We start from the raw sequence: 24,219 nt of genomic DNA, 5'->3' as shown, positions 1-24,219 counted from the left end.
TGGGTGTCTTGGCCGCCGGAAACGATATTCATTTTCCTTTATCAATGTAAGTCGCTGCAATGATTGTTATGTACAACGCTACAACTATTACATCGAGCGCCCAGTGCGCTCTGCTACAGTCATCCACTAGGGGGAGCAGCGCACACGCTTTTTCTCGGCTTCTCTGCTATTGATTGTTTTTTTGACCCTGTGATTGGCTTAGAACAGGGAAGTAGGTGGGGCGTGAAGCAGTGTCTGGAGCTCCACAACTTCCGGTTAGCTGGGTCCGTACGAACATATAAGATAGGTAGGTGGGAAGGAGGACTCGGACGAGAACTGCTCATGTGTTAGGGGGTGATGAGGCCCGTATAGGGCGCTGTAGAAGGAGAGAGAGGCTGCTGTGCAGCTTGCTTGGATTTTGGTGTCTGTTTTGCTTCACGTTATGATTATTTATCAATGTGTGTATCTAGAGGGGAATTAATCAAAACTGGAGCAGTTGCCCATGGCAATCAATCAGCTTCTATCTTCAGTTTGTTCAGTTAAGATTTGAAAATGAAAGAGAGAAACTGATTGGTTGCCATGCACAGCTGCTTCGGATTGTGTCTGCTCCAGCTTTGATAAATTCTTCTCAAAGTAGTCTAAGACCCCGTTCACATATAGCGACATACCTTTGCAGCGGCCGGGATAGCGCGACTTTCGGGGCGACGTTCCAGCGACGATCCAGCGACGGTAGCGCGACCTTCTCCGTCGGGCTCCATAGAAAAAAAGCAAAATCCGCCGAAAAAAGGGTCCGGTAGAAGCGACCGCGACGCGCGACATGGAGTTAAGACAGCTCCATTGAATAGCATTGGCCGGTGACTTCTCACGATATCGCGCGGCAAAAATGCGCGACAATTCGCTATATGTGAACGGGGCCTCAAGGTGCCCATACACTGCACGATTCTCGTACGAGAATCTCGGGAAATCCCGCGATCGTACGAGAATCGTGCAGTGTATGGAAGGCGTGCGACCGTTTCTACTGCACGGTTGCACGTCTTCCGTCGAACCAGCAGGCTAGAAAACTGCTGGTTCGACAACTGCCGAACGGGCCGGTGTGCGCATGCGCACACAGCCCGTTTGCAGTCATCGTAAGCCCGTCCCTCATTGCAGTCAGGGGGGTGGGCTTGCGATGATCGCAAGTGCGATCTGCCTGTCCAAGATGGGCAGATCGTACGTTTTTTTAAGTACTTTACAACCCTTGCAAGACAACAGTCTTGCGAGGGTTGTAAAGTGTACGGACACCTTAATGCCCCAAAGTATGTATCGTCCTGTACAGTAAGACTTCCAGCATGTGTCTATTTACAGTACAGACTACAGACATTTCCTTCTTGTCATAGGTCAGCATGTGCAAGGTGTATCTAAAGCTGGACATTAAAAATCACTGTGTGCTACGGTACACTCCATTAGCTGTGTTCAGTGTCCTTTTTTTCATAGGCAGCCATCAGTAGTAGAAAGTCTCAGCAGTTTTCTGTCCTAGGGTGACAACCCTTTTCTGTGCAGGAGAGCGTTGTCACCCTAGGATACAGACTCCCACTATAGAAGTTGATTGGTGTGCTTGGACATTATTACCTTATCAGTGTTCAGAGAGGCAAATCTGCAGTTCATTCTGTATTTCTATACACATATTAAGATGCCCTGTCACCCATAGCGTGTGGAAGGCTTAGAATTTGTAATTTCTTCTTTGCTGCCCTTGTAATTTTGGGGGATTCACTTCCTGTCCCAGAGACACAACAGGAAGTGAGAGGAGGTCATTCCAAAGTGAGAGAAATCCCCTCATAGACAGTTGTCACTGGATTGCTATCGCTAACATAAACCAAGATGACCTCAGGTACATTTTAAATGATAGAATGAAAAGAAACTTGTACAAAGGGAAACATGCAGGCTGCCATTACTGAGCCGTCTGTTTGAAAATGCTACTCGAGTGGCTACAATATGGTTCTTCGGGCAAACACGATATCATTTAGCTTTTATTTGGATTTTAATTGAGTTTCAAATGAAGTTTGAAAATGGTAAGAAATGGAAAGAATACAAATAGATTTCCAGCATTACGGGGTCTGTTGATCAATGTTTTCACAACAACATTCACACATTTTTCCAATTGAATCCATTTAGAAAAATGTGTGAATCGTGCGTGAAAGTTGTGTTACACTCCCTAACACTGTTACAGGAGATACATTGTTTCAGGCTATTGACATCTTTCAAGAGAAACAACCAATTGTGTGCTTCCGATACCGCTCAATGATTAGATATGTGTGGACCATTAGACCATATTAAAACAGAACTCCAGGGGGAAAAACATTTCTAACCCTTACAGTGGGACTACCCCTGCACTGTAAGGGTTAATGGCTTGTTTGTGTCTAGGTTAAAAAAAAAGTTATACTCACCTGAACCTTTGGAGCCAGCTTGTTCTTAGACCGCTCTCTGGAGCCTCTCTCCCCCTCCGCTGCAGCGGTCTAAGGATCCTGAAGTCATCATGTTCTATGCACAGTGTATAGGATGTGAGGATGCCGAAGGACATACCATCGCTGCAGCGGCAGAAGAGACAGGCTGGAGGGAGCGCTGTTACAGCCGGCTGGATCCGCGCTTCGGGTGAGTAATATAATGTTGGGGGGTTTTACGTCATTTTCAGGCCTAAAATGTGGAATATAACATGGGTGCAAAAATGGAAAAAAGGGCCTCAGTCATGAAGGGGTTAAGCTGGACATAAAAGAGCAATATTCCTTGCAGTGCAGTTGTAGCCCCACTGCAGGGATTAAGAATGTATTTTTTCCCTGGAGTTCTTCTTTAAATAAACTATACATGCCTTGTTCTAAACTCTGATGTATTTTCTAAACTACTGTATATTTATTTGTATTGTCTGATATGTTGTACTCCATCATAGGAGCACATGCAGGATGAAGCTGCAGAGGGTACAGCTAAAGTGTAAGAATCTTCATGAGTTTCTTCAAGAACTGAGCCCTGGTATCCTCGACAGACTCTACAACCACCCTGCTACATGCTTGGCTGTGTTTAGGTAAATGTGACATGTGTCATTATGTTATGTGTTGCAGATAAATAACAGGTGCGTCACTCTGACCTCTGCGCTGTGCGTCACTCTGACCTCTGCGCTGTGTGTTACATTACTGACCTCTGCGCTGTGCGTTACATTACTGACCTGGCGGAGTTAAGTCCGGGGCAGGGTAGGGGTTAGGTGGGGCAACTGGTGGCGAGTAACTTTTAAGGCCTGGCTAGTAGCTCAGGACTTGAAATTTTGAGCCCTGGGGTAGAGGATAAGGATCACCTGCACTCGACAATATCATTAAATATGTCCATTTTATTTGGACAAAGTCACAGTGAAAACAGCCAACGTTTCAGGGGCCACGCAGGGTCCTTTCATCAGGGCAAAAAGATTAGTCACATCTTTTTGCCCTGATGAAGGGACCCTGCGTGGCCCCTGAAACGTTGGCTGTTTTCACTGTGACTTTGTCCAAATAAAATGGACATATTTAATGATATTGTTGAGTGCTGGTGATCCTTATCCTCTTCTCTGTGTCTGCACGGCGCCATCCGCGGTCATCACTGCGAGCACCAATTTTCTTACGGGTCGGGAGCGTTGTGAGGAGTGCGGCGGGACTCTCTGTTCATTTACAGCAGATAAATAATAAACTTTTTCAATTTAAAACTAGTTTGCATTCAGTCTGTCGCTTAGATTTTGCTGGTCATTCGGAAGTGTCCCAGGAGGCAAGGTGTGTTGGAAAAAAAAACCCAGACCTTGATAAATGTACATTAGAAGTGAAATCACAAAAAGTTACTGATCTGTCAATACAGGGGTGTGGAATTCCTATCGCACGACGCCCGGGACAGGCAGTTTCGGGCGCCGGGCGAGTAGTTTTTATGTACATTTAGCCCGGCTCCGGACAAGCAGAGCTGAATGTACATTGTGGAGCCGCCGCTCATTTAGTACAAGTGATCTACTTAGATCACTTGTATCAAATTGAGCAGCGGCGATTGTGTCTGCCCGCACCCCCCGCCATGGTTTTCGGGGTCCCCCGCTCTCCTGGGGGACCCCAAAAACTACGGCACAATGGCTCAGCCGTAGAGCAGACGAAGAACGTCTGCTCTACGGGCTCTCTGTGTGTTCTCTGAGACCGTGGCGCTGTAATCACAGCGCCACCTGTCTCGGCTGTCAGGAACTGCACAGAACTTCTGTTCTGTGTTGGAGGGCAGGTTCCATAAAGAGAACCTGTCACCTCTAAACTATCACAGGGGGAATTTAATCCCCTATGTGATAGGAATAACATTAAGTGGAAAAAGAAAATAAATAAAACATTTTAAATTTTAAAAGTTATTAAAATAATAAAATATATAAAAAGTAAAAAAAAAATAAAACCAACCCCGCTACCCCCGCCATCTGCATGCAAATAAACGCATGCGTAGGACATTCTGTGTGCTTTGAGATTGCCGCTGCCATTCCATGGTGGTAGCCAGGCAGCAGAATTCTCTTACACACACACACACACACAATGTGCATTAAAGGGTAAGTTTATTTTCCCAGGTAATATGGAAAAATAAAATTACCCGATGAAATCTGGCCCCGTCTCTCCCAAACCGCCACCCCCTGGCTATACTTACCTTTCGGCAAACAATCCCTCCCCTCCGCCAGTATGGGTGTACTATCTGTCCCCCGTACTGCTGTCCAGCGCAGTCCTCTATGCATTCTGAATTTTGCTCGCAAATTGCAAGCACTCATTGGTCAACGTGGTCAGGTGACTGCGCTGACCAGTGAGAAGCGCTATTTAGCACAGTCAAATATGTTTTGATTAGGCGTGCACCGATACTAGTATCAGTGCCAATACCGAGTATTTGGGCAAGTACTCGTACTCACCCAAATGCTCCGATACCTTCCCCGATATTGGAACTTACGTCGAGATGAAAACTTCCTCTGACTGGCAGTGCCATAGGAGAACATGGAGCCAGCTTCCCGTGCAATCAGGAAGCCGTGCGGTAAGTAATGACCCGCCTCCTGGTTTTCTGATTGGCCGGGAAGCCGGCTCATTGCTGATTGGCTGGAAAGTCGGCTTCCTGGCCAATCAGCATCGAGCCAGCTTCCCGGTCAATCAGGTCATTACTCGCCGCCCGGCTTCCTGATTGGCCAGGAAGCAGGTTTCCCGGCCAATCACAATCAAGCAGGCCAAACAACATGGAGCAGTCTTCCGTGGCAATCAGGAAACCGGGCGGGATGTCATTACCCGCTGCCCGGCTTCCTGATTACCAGGGAAGCCTGCTCTATGCCAGCGGAAGCACCGGTATTAGTATTCAGTGTCGGCGAGATCCGAAAGCAAAATATAGGTACTGGTACTTGATCCTGAAAAAACGGTATTGGTGCATCCCTAGTTTTGATTAAAACTATTTTTTTGTATTGGGACAAGTAGATTGTCATGAAGGACAAGTAGATTTGGCCCCCACTTTAGCCCTTGGACAAGTAGTTTTTTTTTAAATTTCCACACCCCTGCAATGCCTCCTTAAATTAAAGTTGTACCCAGACTATGCGCACTAAAATATTAACATACTCTGAACAAGCGGCAAAAGCGCGCACACACACACACACACACACACACACACAAAAAAGCCCTTACCTCTGTAGCTATAGGCATGGTGGAGACATTTTTCTCAAAGTTCACAACAGAGGCACTGAATTATCCTATTGCTTTCTATAGCAAGAGAATCATGGCAGCCTGTCAGCCCTCCAGTGTAAACACACAACAGGTTTTTCTGTAGAAAGCAAATGAAATGCAACTTTAGAGTCTTTGCTGTGATCTGTGAGGATGAATTACTCCAGAGTACTAGCAGCTGAATGTCAAGGATGGCTTGTTTTTAAATATGTTTTACTGATTGCCAAACACCAGAATCCTACCGCTCCAATTCTATCTTCAGTCAAATACCAACCACGCACATCAGGTGCAGACCAAAAGTGCGTTTTCACCCCCTAGAAGAATCCTCAAATACCAGCCGTACTTAGCCGGTGTACGCATAAAATCAAATTTTAATGTAGTTGATCCAACATAAATCCATGAGTAAACACCTTCAAACACTCCCCCATGTCTTCTCCTCTTATGTGTTTCACCACATGGGCTTAATCATAGAGGTCCTCTCTGGTTAAGCCCATGTGGTGAAACGCGTAATGGGGGAAGGCAGGGGGAGTGTTTGAAGGTGTTTACTTATGGATTCATGTAGGACCAACTACAATAAAACTTCATTTTACACGTACACCGACTAAGTGCGGCTGATACTTGAGGAATCTTTTACTGATTCAAATATTTGAATACTTTAATGTCTATAGCCTGGGCACAGGCGCACTTTAAAATGAATTATGTTCCCCTCTACATACCGTTTTTTCCATAATAAGTGAGCCAGAGCTGTTTTACATCAACCTACACGCCAGTGCCAGTCTCCCCAGGCTCAGGGACAATCTTTTTATGGACATTTACAGATACCTGCAGCTAACTGGAGCGAAGAGGGAAAATGTGTGAATCTTGGGCAAAGCTAACTTATGTGAAAACATTTTAAAAGTAGACCCCTGTGTGTTCCACTTTTTCTTGATGGTATTTTGTATGATGTCCTTTTTTTTTGTCTCCTAAGGGAACTGCCATGTCTTGCCAAAAATTATGTGATGCGTATGCTCTTCCTTGAACAGCCTTTGCCCCAAGCAGCTGTTGCATTGTGGGTGAAAAAGGAAAATCACAAGTAAGATATATTTCTACATCCACAATAGTTGAAATAGAACACAATCAATATTTCATTTGCATGAGTGACATGTATGTTTACCGTGTACAAACGTTTGCAGTTTCTGCATGATTTTATTATGCGTCTGAGTGCATTGTAATGTAAGACTTCGATTTTAGTTTGCCACTTCACATAAGAATTACATCTTTCATGCATTACATTGCAATGTGCATTCTGGATATTCAACTCAGGTGATCATCTGATAGAGATCTAGAGCAGCCTTTCTCAACCAGGGTCACTGACAAAGGATGCCTTCAAATTTTCCCTCAGTGTTATGCATTTCCATGGTGCAGGTGAGCCGGTTACCGGCAAAGTGGAAACGCATGACTCTAATATAGGGCGTACTGTATGTAGGAACTCCAACAGCAGTCAGAAAAGGACCTGCTTAACCTCTCTCCATCTGCCATGCTGCCACAGCCACATTGTGGTGAAGAATAAAAGGTAGGTCTCTGCTGATGTGAAGGGGGGGTCTCTGATGTGAAGGGGAGATTTTAATGTGAAGGGGGGGGGACGGGACGGGACGGACTCTGATGTGAAGTGGGGAATTCCATGTCGTTTATTTTTTGTGGTGTAGGGTCCCCCTTAACATCAATTTCAGACCCTTTTCTAGGATATCAGTATGGTACAGATTTTGGGGAGAACCACAAATCATTTTTACATTTTAGACTGGGGTGCCTTGAGATTCTGCATAAAGGGTGTCATGAATGAAAAAGGTTGAGAAATGTTGCTCTAGAGAAATACATTCTAAATGTTTCTAAAACACATGCAAATGCATTTGTGATGTGCTAAGGAGGTGCATTGTTGGATACCAAGCTATCTTCTGTCATTTCACCTGCACGTGACTACACTAGAGAGAGGACTTGCAACAAAGCACATGGAAATGTTTAGGAAAAGTTCAAGTGTTTAACAGCATTGATGTCTTTACTAAAACACACAAGTGTGAGTCTACACACTAAAACTGCCTTTTCTTACTTTTCCAGGGAACATGAAGAGAACACACACATCTTGTCTGGCCTGCGACTGTGGCACACTCAACAGCTACCTGGTGGACTGCAGGGGTTTATCCTAAATCAGATTTTCAGAGAAAACCTAAGAATCGCATTATTGGGCGGGTAAGGGAATGTGTTTGCAGTTTGTTCATTCAAATTGCGCTTTTCATCTCATTATTACATTTACAGACATGTCTCTATATCAGAGATGGAACAACGAAACGATTTGATCGATGATAATCGATAATGAGAATCGTTGTCAACGATTCTCATTATCCATTAGTTGAGCAAAGCACTGGAGCCGGCACCCAGCAGGAAAAAGAGACCGCTGTGCCTCTGCATTCCTCCGCTGCTGCCCCGGTTCCTCTCCGCTGCTCCTTCAGTTCCCTCCTCTGCTGATTGGCAGTGAGCAGGTGCAATAGACCATAGGTCGCCAACTGGTGGTCCATGATAACATTTTGGTGGTCCCCGGGCCCCTCTGATGCCGTGCAGGCTGGGCCGTCATTGAAGTGGCGCAGAGGCTCCGGGGCTGCCTTTTACTGACTCAATCAGCGCTTGTCACAAGGAATGCGTAGTACAGTACAGTGCAGGCCCTGTAGGAGGTGGGGCTAGTGGTCCGCGGGATTTAAAATGATAAATTTAGTGGTCCATGGGGTCCGAAAGGTTGGCGACCGCTGCAGTAGACCGCATGCTATTGGCTATTGCAATTTAAAAAAGCCAATAGCAGGCTGGCTTCTGCTCCCAGGCACTGCCTGCTGTGTTGACATTCAGCTGCCTTAGCAGGCAGCTGACATTCCCCAGTGAAGTGGAAAGTTGACACTAGTGCTCTAATAGACCCCTAATGTCACCTTAAAGAGAACATGTCACCTCCAATGTGCTTTCACATAGGGGGCTTGTGATCGCCCCATGTGTGATAGCAGTAAAGTAAAAAAAATAAGTAAAATAAAATAAAAAATACCCCCCAAAAGTATAGTCCCCGGACACCGCGAACACGCGTATACTAATGGAAACACAAGTTGGGTGCACCTACGTACGAAAATGATGATTGCGATACACGTCAGGTATTGTCATGTGCGCCAGAGTGGGAGCAATAATTCTCAGTCCAATATTCATGGCTAACGCTAAACTGATAAATGTGTGTGTGTGTGTGTGTGTGTGTGTGTGTGTGTGTGTGTGTGTGTGTGTATATATATATCGATACCAGAAGTCTTTCTGGCCAATCAGGAAGCCGGGGGCAGGAAATGACTCCTCCATCTGGCTATCATTACGAGTCATTACACGGCGCCCTGATTGGCTGGGAAGGCTGCTCCATGCTATCTCGTCACCAGGTGACAAGGGAGCATGGAGCCGGCTTCCTGGCCAATCATAGACATCGGGAGCATTTGGGTGCCCAAATACTCGGTATTGGTGCATCCCTAATGTATGTTTTTTTTTTGGTGTGTTTTTTATATTGGCTATTGCAGAGAGATCAGAGTAAGCAGTTTCAGTGCTGGAGAGACCCTGACGTCTTGGAGTTTAGCTTTACCCTTTCTCTGCCAGGCCCTGTGCTCGTTTTTCACTTACAGCTTTTAGAGTTTGTAAAAGACCCCCCTAAACCATACATATTCTGAAAGCACAGGACTGATGGAATAAATAGATGGTGCTACTAATTTTGTACCTCCGGTAATATGTGTAAATGACCACACACCTATCTATTGTGGTAATGCCCGATCCACAGTGTGGTGTGTGCATTGCGATAAAATGATGCAAGCATACATTATTATTGTGACACAGCGTGTTACAATACACAACAAGGTATCACAATGCGCTGCTGCACATAGAACTGAATGATTGGAATTTTAAAATAGTTTGAAGAGAAGAAAAAAAAAAAGAACAATAAGAAGGAGCAAACCAGCGCGCCCGTTATGCACACCATAATGCGTGGCCACTGGTAAATAGCAGAGCACCACACTTGTCATCCGCTGATCACAGTTATTATTTTACTCTTGGGAATATTTCTACTATAAGTTTATGGTGAGTTTATAGCAGGAGGGAGAATGCTATAGATGTAAGGTTGTTGGACCTGGAAGTGGTTTTGTTCTGGCAGAAGCCTTACGTCCATGGCAGAAAAAGGGTTAACTATTTTATAATGTGTCGGTCTTTTTAGATCTGTCTGCAGTATAAATGACCTTTTGGATTATTTGACTTTGATCTTTCTATTCTGTCTTGTATAGAGGAAAAGCCTGGGCGGATGATGGCAGTCAAATGGGTCCTGATAAACATGGAAAAGATGTCACCTCTCTGGATAAATATGCTGAGAGCAGATGGGAGGTGAAGTGATCATTTTACTCGAATTCACCGGTCTTGTTTACAAAGATGATGGAAACCAAAGGCAAATAACATTTAAATGTCAATGCGCACCACACATGGCTACTTGTGTGTAATGTGACGTGGAGTGATTGATTGACTGGACAACACTTTCTCATACAGCTCAATGTATCTTACTGAGCTCACTGTCACTATATTGGTGATTTTTGGAATTCAGAAGTATACTTTGTTGCAGAGAGTTCCTACTAAGTTCAAGTGGTCTGTCCTGGGTAAAGGAGAGTGGTGTGATTTAACTGAACTCTACACACCTGCTACATCACCTTTTTCTGCACTGTTAAGGTGGCCATACACTTTACAACCATTGCAAGACCTTAGTCTTGCGATGGTTGTAAAGTAATAAAAAAAACTTACGATCTGCCCATCTTGGACAGGCAGATCGTACTCTCGATCATCGCAAGCCCGCCCCCCTGAGGGGCGGGCTTCCGATGACCGCAATGCTGAACGGGCTGTGTGTGCGTGCGCACACCGGCACGTTCAGCATTTGTCTCCCGAGCACCGTTCAAACCAGCCGAAAATCGTACGATTTTCGGCTGGTTTTCTAGTGTGCTCCCTAGACAAAAGACGTGCGACCGTACAGTAAAAACGGTCGCACGTCTTCCATACACTTTGCGATTATCGTACAATTGCGGGATTACCCGCGATTATCGTGCGATAATCGCACAGTGTATGGGCACCTTTAGGCCTCATTCACACGAGAAAAGGCCGGCACGTGCAGCAGCATGCACGGCCGTATCGGGCAGCTCCCGGGAGGGACAGGTGCTGCGTGTGATTAGTACGCAGCCCCTGCCCTTCTCTATAGGAGTGCACGGCCATAAGCTGCACTACGCTCACCCACCCTGCACGTCCGTGTGGGTGCCCCGTACTCGTACGCTGACAGGATGGATCCTGTCTGCGTCCGAGCCAGGACCCCTGCACCCGTACGGGCCTGCGCTTGGGGTGAGCGTAGGGCGGTGTATGGCCGCATACTCCCATAGAGAAGGACAGGGGCTGCCTACTAATCACACGCAGCACCTGTCCCTCCCGGGAGCTGCCCGATACGGCCGTGCATGCAGCTGTACGTGCCGGCCTTTTCTCGTGTGAATGAGGCCTTACCTGTATCCTTTGTAGAAGAATAACCTTGATCTTTGCAGGCATTGTTCTATCTGTTAGTCCGTGTTACTAGTTGGGTTAATATGAATTTCAGCTAAAAATATACATTAATGTCTTGAATGCAATTTAATTTTGTTATGATATTTGCTGATTAAAAAAAAGGATGGGAAACGGCACTGCAAAGATTTTATGAAACGAGGGTGTAGTGTGGCTCTGATATGGGCTGATTCTGACATCCGCACTGAATTGTTTGTAACCTGTTGTAGCATAGCTTATGTTTCCTGATCATAGCTTTGCTTATGTAAGTGCAGTTTTAAAGATGCTGAGGGGAATTTATCAAAACTGGAGCAGATAAGATCGGAAGCAGCTGTGCACGGCAACCAATCGGCTTCTTTCTTTTATTTTCAAATCTTAACTGAACAAACTGAAGAGAGAAGCTGATTGGTTGCCATGCACAGCTGCTCCAGATTTTGTCTGCTCCAGTTTTGATAAATTCCCCTCCATGTGTCACAGATTTTAGACAAATTTCACAGTTAATGTGATTTTAGGTGGACTGCTAATGTTTGGTAAGTAGCGAAATTGCTACACTAGCCCACCCTTTGTATATTTGACCATTATGGAGAATGTTTCAGAATTCAGTCATGGTCCTATAGAAAGGGATGGGTGGATGCTTATTGCATTTTGAACATTTTACTTTTGGCATATGTCCATCTGAGAGCATTGCACGCTTAGAATTAAATTTGTCAGCTATGTCTGTAAAACACTAAAACACTTCACGTACCTGTGTTGATTTTTGATTTTTCAGGTTATCCTTCAGTTTATGGTTGGATCGCCAAATGCAACAGTGAGTCAAGATTTGGCTCAACTTCTCATTCAAGCCGGTCTCATGAAAAGGTAAACTTGTAATATTTATAAATTTTTATTTATAGAATATATTTTAACAAAAAACTGGTTTAAAAGAGCTCGTCTTACTGGCCTTTTCCCACTATAGCTTCTGATAAATGACACTTGTTTCCTGATGTTAGTGAGGGACTAAGTCTTACAAACTATCCATTTTCTCCATTGCTGCCCCTGCCATATCTGTATACAGACAGCACTAGAGAAGCACCTGCAGCGCTGTCATCTCTCATCATCATCATCAGCAGGAGGTGGTGCAGTCAGCTACTGTTTCCCCACTAGGTGTTAGAAATGGGATGAAGCATTGTTGTGATGTTATTTCCTAAAGCTTTCTAAATTCTTTTACCTTGGATGAAATGTTAATTGTGCCTAAGAACAGAAGTGCTCCGGCATCTATTTCTATTATGTGCAATATGCAATATTTGTCAGTGTTAAATTACACATATAACAACACCCCCGAGGGAGCAGTGTTTGACATGGTACAACATGAAGGTTTTGGTTAATAGTTCTAACATGCCAAGCTCTAATCAGATTAACATTTGCATTAGTGTATGTTGTGCTACATAGAGGCTTAGGCAGGGGATTCCTTGTTGATATGGGAAGGGGGAAGTTTTTGTGTGCAAATATCTTGATCTTAATAAGCTGCATTCTTTCTTATATATATCTCAGGATCCTGTCAGTAATACCTGTATGTGTTTGTGACCAACATTTAAGCCACATGGCTCTGCTTTAAAGCCGAAAACCAGGCTGACACAGTTGGATTCATATCTGCTTACTCTTATACCTACCAGTGGATTTGCAATTTTGTTTAGCCAGTCTTGTGGTTTACTGTCTAAGCTACACTGCACATTTATTTGTGAAACCCAATCGGTGCACCTCTGACCAAGTGATAGAAAAGTGAATAAGAAAGTAGCAGAGTAATCTTTCTAGCTGCGCAGTAAAATTTCAAAAAAATCCTTTTCAAGTAATATATGTGTATCTCAGCTGTATATTTAGCTGTTTCCTGGGAAGTCCACTTTCTATACCTTGGCAATACATGTTTGTTAGAATAATGTGGGCCCAAGGGATTAAGGAATGCATAAGATGAAAAGATTGTTTCCCATAAAGCTAGGGAGGAGGAAACCTGATAAACGGAGATCCAACTTTTTATTTTTATCTTTGCAGTCTATAAGTTTCTCTTAATATGTGATATTTTGTGGCCACCCATGGGACTGTGCATGTTACTTTTAAGATCTACTTTATTAGGAAACAATATTCACAATACAACTTGCGTGCAAACCTATTATTTTACATCTTTCATTATCATGCTTTTGAAAAACTTTTGTTGTTGTTGTTTTTGTCTGTGTTCATTCTGCAGTGATTCTGGAGAAGCTCCAAGCATTTCTTCTGCTGGATTTCAGTTCTTACTGCTAGATACGGCTTCACAGCTCTGGTATTTTATGCTACAGTACTTGAAGACAGCTGAAGTAAGTACTATATCACTAAGGCCTCATTTACATGAGCAATGAAATACATGTGAATTTATACATTAATGGGACATTTCTTAATATACATTTAAATCGTATAATTTACACATTGAGGGGAATTTATCAAAACTGGAGCAGACAAAATCTGGAGCAGCAGTGCATGGCAACCAATCAGCTTCTCTCTTCAGTTTGTTCAGTTAAGATTTGAAAATGAAAGAGAGTGTCTGATTGGTTGCCATGCACAGCTGCTCCAGATTTTGTCTGCTCCAGTTTTGATAAATTCCCCTCAATGTGTAAATGATACGATTTAAATTTATATTAAGAAATGCCCCATGAATGTATTAGTTTGTCTCCAACTTTTGATAAATTCCCCCCATTGTGTTTAGATGTATTCAGGGGCATTCCGTTTACCTGTTTTTAGAAAAAAATAGCATCTGTGCATCCGGGGGCAAAGTAGATACTCTGAACAAGTCTAAACGCATGGAAATTCAGGTACATTTAAATGCAAGAGAAAGTGATCTGGGAAGTTTGAGGAGATCCCATATCAATGTCTTCTGTTTTTAACCCTTTCGCTGCCAATGACATAAGGCGTACAGTGGATCAGAAACATTACCAGTTGGCCGGCTCAGTATGCCTTATGTCGGCTGCATTCTCCCTTCTGCTATAAGCTCATGGTCATTTCAACAAGCGTCTTCAAGATTCTGTGATCAGTGGTTTACGCAACCACTGATTAAAATGTGACTGCGCCACTGCTCAATTTACCAAGCCCATATTCACCATCCTGAAGCACCTGATCCTCCCCATTGTGCATCTGTAGCATTTGACAGGTGGCAGGGAAGAGAAGGGGCCGACCAGTACAGGCGGTGGGGATCAGTTCGTCAATGAACACAGGAGTGCTCAGAAGTGAGACACATGTTTACTATCTTCTCTATTTGTCAATGAACAGAAAGTGCTCTGTATTGAGCATTTACCTTGTCAAATGCCATAACCTCAGTGGCCAGTAGAGCATCTGGTACTTGAAATTTAATTGGCAGTAGTACGGCTTAATTGTAAACGGTGGTTGCATTTGTTTTCTTTTTTTTAGACCTTTTAATTTTCTTTTTACCTGGTTATCCTGTGAATAACACACTTCCTGTCCCGGGGTGGCTACACTCACTCCACTGTATCTATGAAAGGAGCCATAGTCCATAGTTTCCACCCAGGCTGGACTTCAAACATATCTGTCTTTGTTCATCGTCATTACACGGGAGCTGATGGGTTTAGTAGTTTACAGAAAAAAACACGATACAATTGCTTCTGCAAGCTGAACAGATAGCAAAAGTGACAAGGACATTGCATTTCTGGCAAGGTACTTTCTGAAAACGAATGCAGCCACCACATCTAAGAACTGGAAAGCTGCAATATATAACATTTTTGTTTTTGGGATCAGATACACTTATTCACACTTTAGCGTCCAGGGGCATTTTGTTAATGTATGCACATTAACGTACATTTTTATGCACGATAATGTACCTACGAAGTAAAAAAAAAAAATCAAACATGCTCCATTTTGCAAACGTCATTGAAAATAAATGACAGCCCACTGTGCTGACGCATGTAACCTACATTACATTACCATGCAGTAATGTGCATGTTACCGCAACACAGCAGTGTGACTGAGCACATAAACTTGGCTTAGAAAGAAGTTGAGGCTTTGTTACTAGCATGGGCATAGGATCCAGAGGGTTGCACGGGAGTCGAATTGTAGACCACCACAGGGACTTTTGTTGTATTAGGCAATTTTTAGGCTAGGTAAAGCTTATCTTTTAATTACTTTCACCTGTTAAAGCATATTTGGGTGTCCTGTGGTATGCAAATATTGTCCTGCTATTACTGCTTTTTAATTAGTGTTGGTCTCTGTTCGATGTGTAATACCCTTGTTTTATTCTCTACAGACACGTGGGATGAATCTTGTAGAAATTCTTTCTTTCATGTTCCAGCTGAGCTTCTCAACACTTGGAAAGGTATTCTAAGATGAAACACATATTGTGAAGTATGGTGTACTAGTCATATTATAAACCAGTGTGTCTCTATAGCTAACCAATCCAAAGAGCAGGGATATCAATTAATGTCACGCTTGTAAAGGGTGAGGAATCTGCTCATACATATTTTCTGGTCTTGCCACTTACATTGCTCATTCTAGGATCACCTCTGTCAACCTAGGGGTCAATCCAGCTCCTGGACAACTTTTTAGACTCCTGTCTTTCTTACGCCCCTTTGATTGCCCCTTTTATGCTCTCCTCCCCTTCCTTGCTCCCCACTGGCTTCCTCCCTTCTTCCGTACCCCCTCTTCTTTTTCTTCTCTTCCCACCCCCCAAGTAATATAATAGCTCCTAATATACACAGACATCCCTTGATTCTTAAAGTGGACCTTTACACTTAAAAATCTAATTCTACCAACGCATCCCTCTGTGTATGATGATTAATAATAACATAGACGTGTCGGGTGTAAAATGCTGTGATTATGAAATACTTCCACTTGCAGAGCATTCACTTCCTGCTTTGAAAGGGCAAAATGAATTAATTTTGCCAAATCAATGCACACTGGGATTGCCTTGTCATCAGCAGAGCATTGCTGCGAAATCTCATCTGTAATCTCATGAGATCTCAGGGAAAGGCATTTTCCTCCCCTGAGATAATGTGCATGGCCACATGTGCCAGAAATCCAGGAAGTGAAAAGAGATCTAGTAATCTGCCCTTAGTAAACATGGCCACTGTCAGAAGACTGGGGAAGAAAAGTGAAATAATGTATGCAAAGAATACAAAGCCTGCAGTTACGTAGAAGTATCTGTTTGTAGATTGACATTACTAAGCATTTCTAAGGGTGTGTTTGTTGTTATTTTAAAGATATGGGTAAAGGTGCGCTTTAACCACAGGCACTCATCATGATTTGATCGAAAGAAACAAAGCGCTAAAGGTAAATGTATGGGCAAAAAAGTGAGCTATGAGTGATTCTGGCGAGGCCAGTATAGAAGCTAATATATATGTATAAAACAGGACTAGCTTCCTAAAAAAGTATATATAAAACCACTCTAACTAATTTTAGTTAGAGTGGTTTTATATATACTTTTTTAGGAAGCTAGTCCTGTTTTATACATATATATTAGCTTCTATACTGGCCTCGCCAGAATCACTCATAGCTCACTTTTTTGCCCATACATTTACCTTTAGCGCTTTGTTTCTTTCGATCATACTAGGTTTCACCTCTTCTCAGAGCAGCTTTGGGTTTATTTATTCACATTTATTCATATTTATTCACATTTATTCTTAACTTATTAACTTAATCCATCTAATTTTTTTATTACAAATATCACTTCTCCAGAAGCGCAGATTTACTTGTTTACACTCATCATGATTTGTCACATTTCTGGTTATTCTATCACAGAGTTTTATTTTCCTCACTATCCTTTATTCAAAGATTACTGTAGGACACAGACACTATTCATGTTCATAATACTGTTTGCATGTGTCTGTGATTGCTCTTAATACAGTACCCGTGTCTGTCTCTTTATTTGGTGTCTATAAATAAATAAAAAGTTAAAAAGAAAATCATACTGTAAACCAGTGTATGCTAACACTCATTTCTAATAAAGGCTTTAGTAATTTCACAATCTTATCTTTGTTTCTTAAAGGATTATTCTGTGGAAGGGATGAGTGACTCCTTACAGACTTTTCTGCAGCATCTACGTGAATTTGGACTGGTGTTTCAGAGAAAGGTGAGAAGTTCCTTGGGGGTAGTTTAAAATGAGAATATTTTTTAATTTTGAGTTTTCAGCTCCTGTGTTGAATCGTGTGTTTTAAATTGTATTATTGGGGATCAGCATTTGATATGAAAGCCTAATTCATAGTGGCTTTGAACTGACTATACTTCATAATATGTTTTACAAGAACAAGATATTCTTTAACTAATATTCTTTAATCTTTTTTTTGCTGAATGATTTGTGGTTTTTAATGTATGTATAACTAATTCATATTGAAGAGAACTAAACAATGTGCACATAGTTGCTGTTCATTTTTCTCAGAAAGATATATCCCACCATGTACACGTAAATAAATTATTTAATTTATATTGATTCAAATATATATTTAACGCCAGCTATGTTGTATCATATGAGGTCATCTGTAGCCTTATTATACTTTGGGGCACACTGCCATAACCCTTGGAGGAAACTGCTATGTTTTAACACTTAAGGTAAACGCGTTTCTTGGAATTGCCAAGGTGTAATAATGTCATGTCATTAATAGAGAAAGTCCCGACGCTATTACCCAACACGGCTGGCTATTAATCTGGCATCTGGAATATCTGGTGGTACTATGGATAGCCACAAGCAAGGTTTTATTCTGGTGGAGACTAACTACAGAATCTATGCATATACAGGTTTGTAAGTATGCAGTAAAGTGTTTATACTGTACAGCATATGTACTTTAGGTTAGGAATACACCTAAACACCTACCTACCCCAAGAAGTGAGATGAAGTCTTTCCAAAGTGAGAGAAATCTGCTCTTAGATGGCTGTCTCCACAACAAGTGTGTCCATTGGAAGACTTCCCCTCTGCTCCTATTCCAACTACAACTTTCAGTACTGATGACAGTGGTCGCCAGAACAAATAGAGCATATGAATATCCCCAACAAGAGGACAAACGGCAATGAAACCTTGACCGGTTCCAACCCTCCCTTACTCTGTCCGGAACTACTTTTGGCATTTAAAGTTCTGGAGGAATTGGAATTCATCCAGAATGTCTGTGCATCAAAGGTAAATGCCAAAGTGTGATGCCATTAATGTGATTTTAACATTTGCTTTGCTCTCAGATTCAGAACTGCAGATCGCCCTCATTGCTCTGTTTTCAGAGATGTTATATCGATTTCCTAACCTGGTAGTAGCGCAAGTCACCAGGGAAAGTGTACAACAAGCTATTGGAAATGGCATCACTGCTGAGCAGGTGAGAAGTGATGAACTATAGTTCCTTTGGTAAAGAAAGACAAATTATTTGTAATATATCATTTTGTCCCTTTGTAGTAAGGAAAAAGTATGATTACAATGATTCTTAGAGACACTGTCACCTTGCCCATTCAGACCAAAGTGACAGTATCTTTGCAAAGTGGTGATCCCGTGATTTACTGATAACCCACCTGCCAGTCCTTCCTGTCCTTCCTTCCTCTTGTCACAGCCAGAACTAAAATCCCCGGATGCTAGGGGAAGCAGTGGTATCACTTCCTCTGTCAATGGACAGTGCTGGGGCCTAACAATTGGCTACTAAATCTCACACTGTCACAGTAGGTCACATGCTGCTACATACTCAGAGGTATTGTTGCTGGGTTCAGCAGAGGAAGGATCAGCAGGCAAGCACTGACGATTTGGGTATCGGTGGATTGGGGGACACTTTTGCAAAGGCCCAGTCACTTTGTCCTGAATACGCAAGGTCACAGTGTCTCTTTCTTTAAGTAGCAAGTTTTTGAGAGAAACAGAGTTTATAAGTGACTTCCGTTTATCCATATTTTTAGAGAACTTTTTTCAATTCGCTAGGATGTTGATACCAACTGCCATACAGTCATGTTGAGTAAATTAGTAAGATAGGGTTTTTGCCCACTTAACTGTGTGGCATCTAATAATTATAACGATAGGGAACTTAGATATTGGTACTCATAAAAGCTAACATTTGCCAATTGTGCCATGAATTTCATGTTGTAAGTCCGCCTTCTGTTGTTTCATAAAACCACAATGTGTACAATAGGTTTATGGAAAACTACAAAGAGGAGACGGGTGTGGAAATTTGAAAAAAACTACTTGTCCAAGGACTAAAGTAGGGGCCCAATCTTCTTGGCCCTCATGACAATCCACTTGTCATGAGACAAAAATTAGTTTTACAAGAAGGGGGGGTTGGCGTCCCAGATCACTTGTACAAAACGAGCGTCTGCTCTCCCGCAGCAGGGCTACATGTAGATTTTTAAAAAACAGCTGCCCGATAGGCGATATGAATCCCGCACCACTGCGAGATTATGCCACTTTTAAATATAAGTAATACACACCAAAATTCAAAGGGTTTAATAGCAGGGGGTTCTTCTTGCTTGTTGCCAAATAATTTTAAAATGAGGTGCAGAGGATTATTCATTTGCAGTCTGAATGATAGTTGGGGGTCATTAAGAAATGCAGAAAAGGTGAACACTTCTGGCTTCTGCATGGACTGTCATTCTCACCTCCTACAGGTAAAAAAGGTCTACAGGTCTAAATGTTTGTATTCCAATCTATAGATAATCCATTTCCTGAGGACCAGAGCACACCCTGTGATGTTGCAGCAGGTGAGATACTTTCCTCTGCTAAGGTATTGCATGTTCCATATTTGCATCCGTGCCTATAGATTTTTCTCATGTTAGCTACATGAATTGAAAATTAAAAACCCTTCACCTGTCTGTCAGTTCAAGGTAAACCTATTCATTGTGGAAGCAACAAGGAAAAGTTGGGTATTCAGGCTACAAGACTCCTCTGATATTTCCCCCATGCTTTAAGTGTTCTTGATCAGACTGTCAATGAATGCATTTTGCTTTATTATTCTATTGTATCAGTACCACAGTAAGTTAGTATTGTCCTAGACCTTGTGTGTTCAAACTGATGTAATAGTTTTTGGTAGAAGCTGGAGAGTTAGACCACCCAACAGTTTCCAGTATTGTGTCTGGATCTGTACATTTGGTAGGGCCATTATGAAGGACTCCTGTTCTACCAGTTGGATTTTATATTAATTGTATATTATGGAGAATGCAACAGGAGGCGCCGCAACACACAAATGTGATTGGAAGCGCCCAGGTAGACAAACACAGGCAAGAATTACAGCAGAGAGGTCTCAATGTTTATAATCCGCCCACTGTAGACTGTAGCCCTTTTCTACTGACCCCTTAACGGCTGAAGCTTGACAATGCTTTGAGATGCATGTAACACTTGTTGGAACTGAAGGTCTAGTTTTCATCTCTTTCTTTTTCCAGACTCTTGTTCTTCCACCTACTATCACTGATCAAATTCGTCTCTGGGAGCTTGAGAGAGATCGCCTTCGTTTTTCTGAAGGTCTGGAAATCTTTTTTGTACTGTCAGTGCTCAGTATACATGCTGTTTTTCCACAAATATTATGAAGAGTTCTATGTGCTAATACAGTGGTAGATAATGAACTGAATATGGGAAATTTCCAACTCACTGGTCACATGTGATAGCTGTTTGCAGCCTCAGCCCGGAGCTTCTCTATGCAGACATTGGTATACATGGTGTGTGGATGTTGCATTGTGCTTGTGGTGAGCAGTATGAAATAAAGTATAGTAAATGATACTCACTAGGCCAGTTTGCAGGGAACAGCCGCACCTCATCTTCAGTCTCAGATTAATTAGTGTTAATATAAGTAATATAGAAAATAATTACATCCTATAGATGTTTATAATGATATTAAAAGTAAAAACAAGTTCCTAAAAAGAAAAAAAAATCAATCCGGTGCTTTTATATATGCCACTGAAATACAAATTAACTCATCAAATTCTTCTTAGGGTGCCCATACACTGCGTTTCAGCCAGTTTTTGAGGAACCAATGTCGGCACCCTTTCGGCCGGCACCCCTCGATCAGCTGATCGAAGGAGCTGGCCGGAAAATCTTTGTACGAAAGGACGGGTTGTACGGAAAAAAAATAGAGCAGTGTATGGCCAGCCTTAGTCTGTTGGGAAATGGTTAATCTGTAAGATGGCAACATCATGAATGATATATAGGCGTCAACTTTGTAAACCTTGTAGGCTGTTGGGTTGCTTTGAGCAGTAGAGTCCTTGTGCCATACACAATCTGTGTTCCTCTGCTGCTGTTCTGCTGCAGCATCCTCTCTTTGTAGGCAAATCCTCTGATTCGTAGCTCCTTCTTAAAGAAGAACTATGAGGTGAGTGAAAATCACTCAGCCTCATAGTTCGAGCCGACGTGTGACAATGAAACTGACACGTCGGCTCAATAGATCGGGAAGTGAGCGAACACATACCATCGCTCGCTCACTTCTCGATCCTGTCCCTGCAGAGAGCTGCGACTGTCACTCACGGCTCCCTGCAGGGATTCCCCCTCCTCCCCTGTCCGATCCTCCAGCACTGACTGGCGGAACGGACGGGGGAGGGGGGCGGGCACAGCTGGCTCTGCCTCTAGATAGGCAGAGCCAGCTGTCAATCACGCAGCTGGGTGTATCCAGACAGTAATGTCGGTATCGGCGAGTACCGAAAGCAAAGTATCGGTACTAGATACTGAGAAGCCGGCATCGGTGCATCCCTACTAAAAATTGAAACAAGAATTTTTAAAGCTATACTCCATTCAATACTCTTTTTTTCAATTTGCACAGCAGAGAAATTTGCATGGGCTTAGAGGTAAGGTAGCAGGGCTTCAGTTATACACTCTGACACATTAATGATAGTTCTATGGCTCCATGGCAACTAGATTTATGAAACTGATATTTATTTTAGCACTGAAATCTGTGTAATCCTCTTGGCTTTGCTATGCCAGGATAGTGAGCTATTGCCTGAAACCTTTATATGATAGGAGTGCACAGAGTAAAAAAAATATTTGTGTTGAACTCATGTGGCAACTTTTTGAAATTCTTATTGAGCTCCATCTTGGAGCATATATCAGCTGCCATTGTGATGTGCTGGGCTTCTGGTGTGTCCCTGTGAGAAGGAATGGGCTATATCCTGGCATACCTGCACCCAATTCACCCTTTGCTATATATGCTCCAAGATGGAGGCTCGCATAGATTAGAGTTAGGACCACACTACACAGAGGGACATTGACGAGGCAGTGCGGCATTCACATATTTTGCAAAAGGTGTGCAACTAAAACCTCTGTTTTTAACCCTAAAAGTTAGACTCTACCATTAGTTTTTGTTTGTTTTTTTTGCAGGCTAGCTGGTTTCACTCATCCTCATAGTTCGAGCCGACGTATGACAAACTGTCACACATCGGCTCAAAAAATCGGAAAGTGAGCAAACGCATACCGTCGCTCGCTCACTTCTCGATCATGTCCCTGCAGAGAGCCCTGACTGTCACTCACGGCTCCCTGCAGGGTTTCCCCCGATCCTACAACGCTGACTGGCGGAGCGGACGAGGAGGGGGCAGGTACAGCTGGCTGTGCCTCTGGATAGGCAGAGCCAGCTGTCAATCACGCAGCTGGGTGGATCTCGACAGTAATGTCGGGATCCGTCCCGGCTGCGGCTGTCTCAGTATACCGCAAGCTGTAGCTCGCGGTATACTGAGTTTTGAGTCCCGGGAGGACGCTAGTTTGTGTCCTCCCATGACCCTGGGGAGAACTATGGGGAAAAGCACTGACCAAGCATACTCATACAGGTTACCTTCTGACCGTTTAATCTTTGCACAATCTTCCTCAGATCTACCAAAACTATGGCTATTGAAAACTATCCTATCAATTTGTATCCAATCAGGCAGGCCACTACACAGTGGTTGGTATACACTGAGTGGCCAGATTATTATGACCAACCCATCAGTACTTCGTTGGGCCACCTTTTGCCTTCAATACTGCGGCGATTCTTCTTGGCGTTGACTCCACGAGATGTTGAAAGGTGATGCGAGGAATCTGACACTGCACTGTTGCCCTTCTGTTGTCTTGTACCAGTCTTGCCACTCTCCATTCTGCCCTAACATTGACTAGTCGCTGACGACCACAATTCGCACGTTCAGACCCAGATTTTCGGCTGACAGTCCAGTCTTTAAACACTTTAACAACAGCTGCTCTTGAACATTTAACAAATTCTGCTGTTTTGCTGATACTCGTTCCATGGCTCCGAGCGCCAACAATCATCCCACGTTCAAAGGCTGTTAAATCGCGTTGTTTACCCATATCTTCAGAAAAAAATCACTTCTACTGTCGTGGTAAACAACCTGCTTCCCTATTTATAATGGTCTGGCCCTCTAGCAACTTCAGCGCGAAATTATAGCTAATTATAGCTAATTTGCCTACAAACATCAGGTGTCATAATAATCTGGCCACTCAGTGTATATAAAGAAGATTATACAGTCAGATTGTTATATGTGTGGGGAGCTTTGAGAAAGTAACATTTATGACATCATTTATTGCATCAAGCTGACAGCGAAATAATGTGTGTTCTATGCCCCTAAAGTAGAATGCATTTAACCTGTGTTCAAGATCTTTGCTTATTTTCCTTATTTCATTGGATTTATTTTCTCTCTTTTTATCTATTAGGTGTTCTGTACAATCAGTTCCTCTCACAGGTCGACTTTGAGCTGCTGAGAAATTATGCTCAAGATCTTGGTGTACTTGTATTTGAAAACCCTCTCCGACGAGTTATGGTGGTTACACAAGCTGGACACTCAGATGTTAAGCGTTTCTGGAAGAGACAGAAACAGAGCTCATGAGACAAGAATTAAAACCTTATGGAGGAACAGGAATGTTGGTTTATAATGAAATCACACAGAGTTTTGTTACTGCCATGTCACAATGGAAGAGCTTTTATACTGCATTAGGAATCGTTCAGATTTGTTCAGTTCAGCTGAATGAGCTTTTTGAAGATGGACCATCGATTCCTGTTGCTGGTTTCTGCACTATGGCTTTCAGCAACAC

The 24,219-nt window shown here is 42.8% G+C and overlaps 1 protein-coding gene across 1 annotated transcript; it reads left to right on the top strand.

Annotated features, from left to right (window-relative positions):
• The first annotated feature begins 217 nt into the window (after positions 1-217).
• On the top strand, positions 218-24,219 carry GTF2H4 (general transcription factor IIH subunit 4). Its single transcript, XM_018564536.1, has 14 exons — positions 218-286; positions 2,900-3,031; positions 6,637-6,741; positions 7,761-7,892; positions 9,983-10,079; positions 12,031-12,119; positions 13,480-13,588; positions 15,523-15,591; positions 17,260-17,343; positions 17,873-18,005; positions 18,438-18,568; positions 19,878-19,925; positions 20,604-20,682; positions 23,842-24,219. The coding sequence occupies exons 2-14, from the start codon at positions 2,913-2,915 to the stop codon at positions 24,012-24,014; spliced, it is 1,368 nt and encodes a 455-aa protein (XP_018420038.1). The 5' UTR covers positions 218-286; positions 2,900-2,912; the 3' UTR covers positions 24,015-24,219.

Source organism: Nanorana parkeri, unplaced genomic scaffold (genome assembly GCF_000935625.1).
Source record: "Nanorana parkeri isolate BGI_ZX_2015 unplaced genomic scaffold, ASM93562v1 scaffold758, whole genome shotgun sequence".
Lineage (NCBI taxonomy): Eukaryota > Metazoa > Chordata > Amphibia > Anura > Dicroglossidae > Nanorana > Nanorana parkeri.
This window is presented reverse-complemented; position numbering and strand designations above follow the sequence as displayed.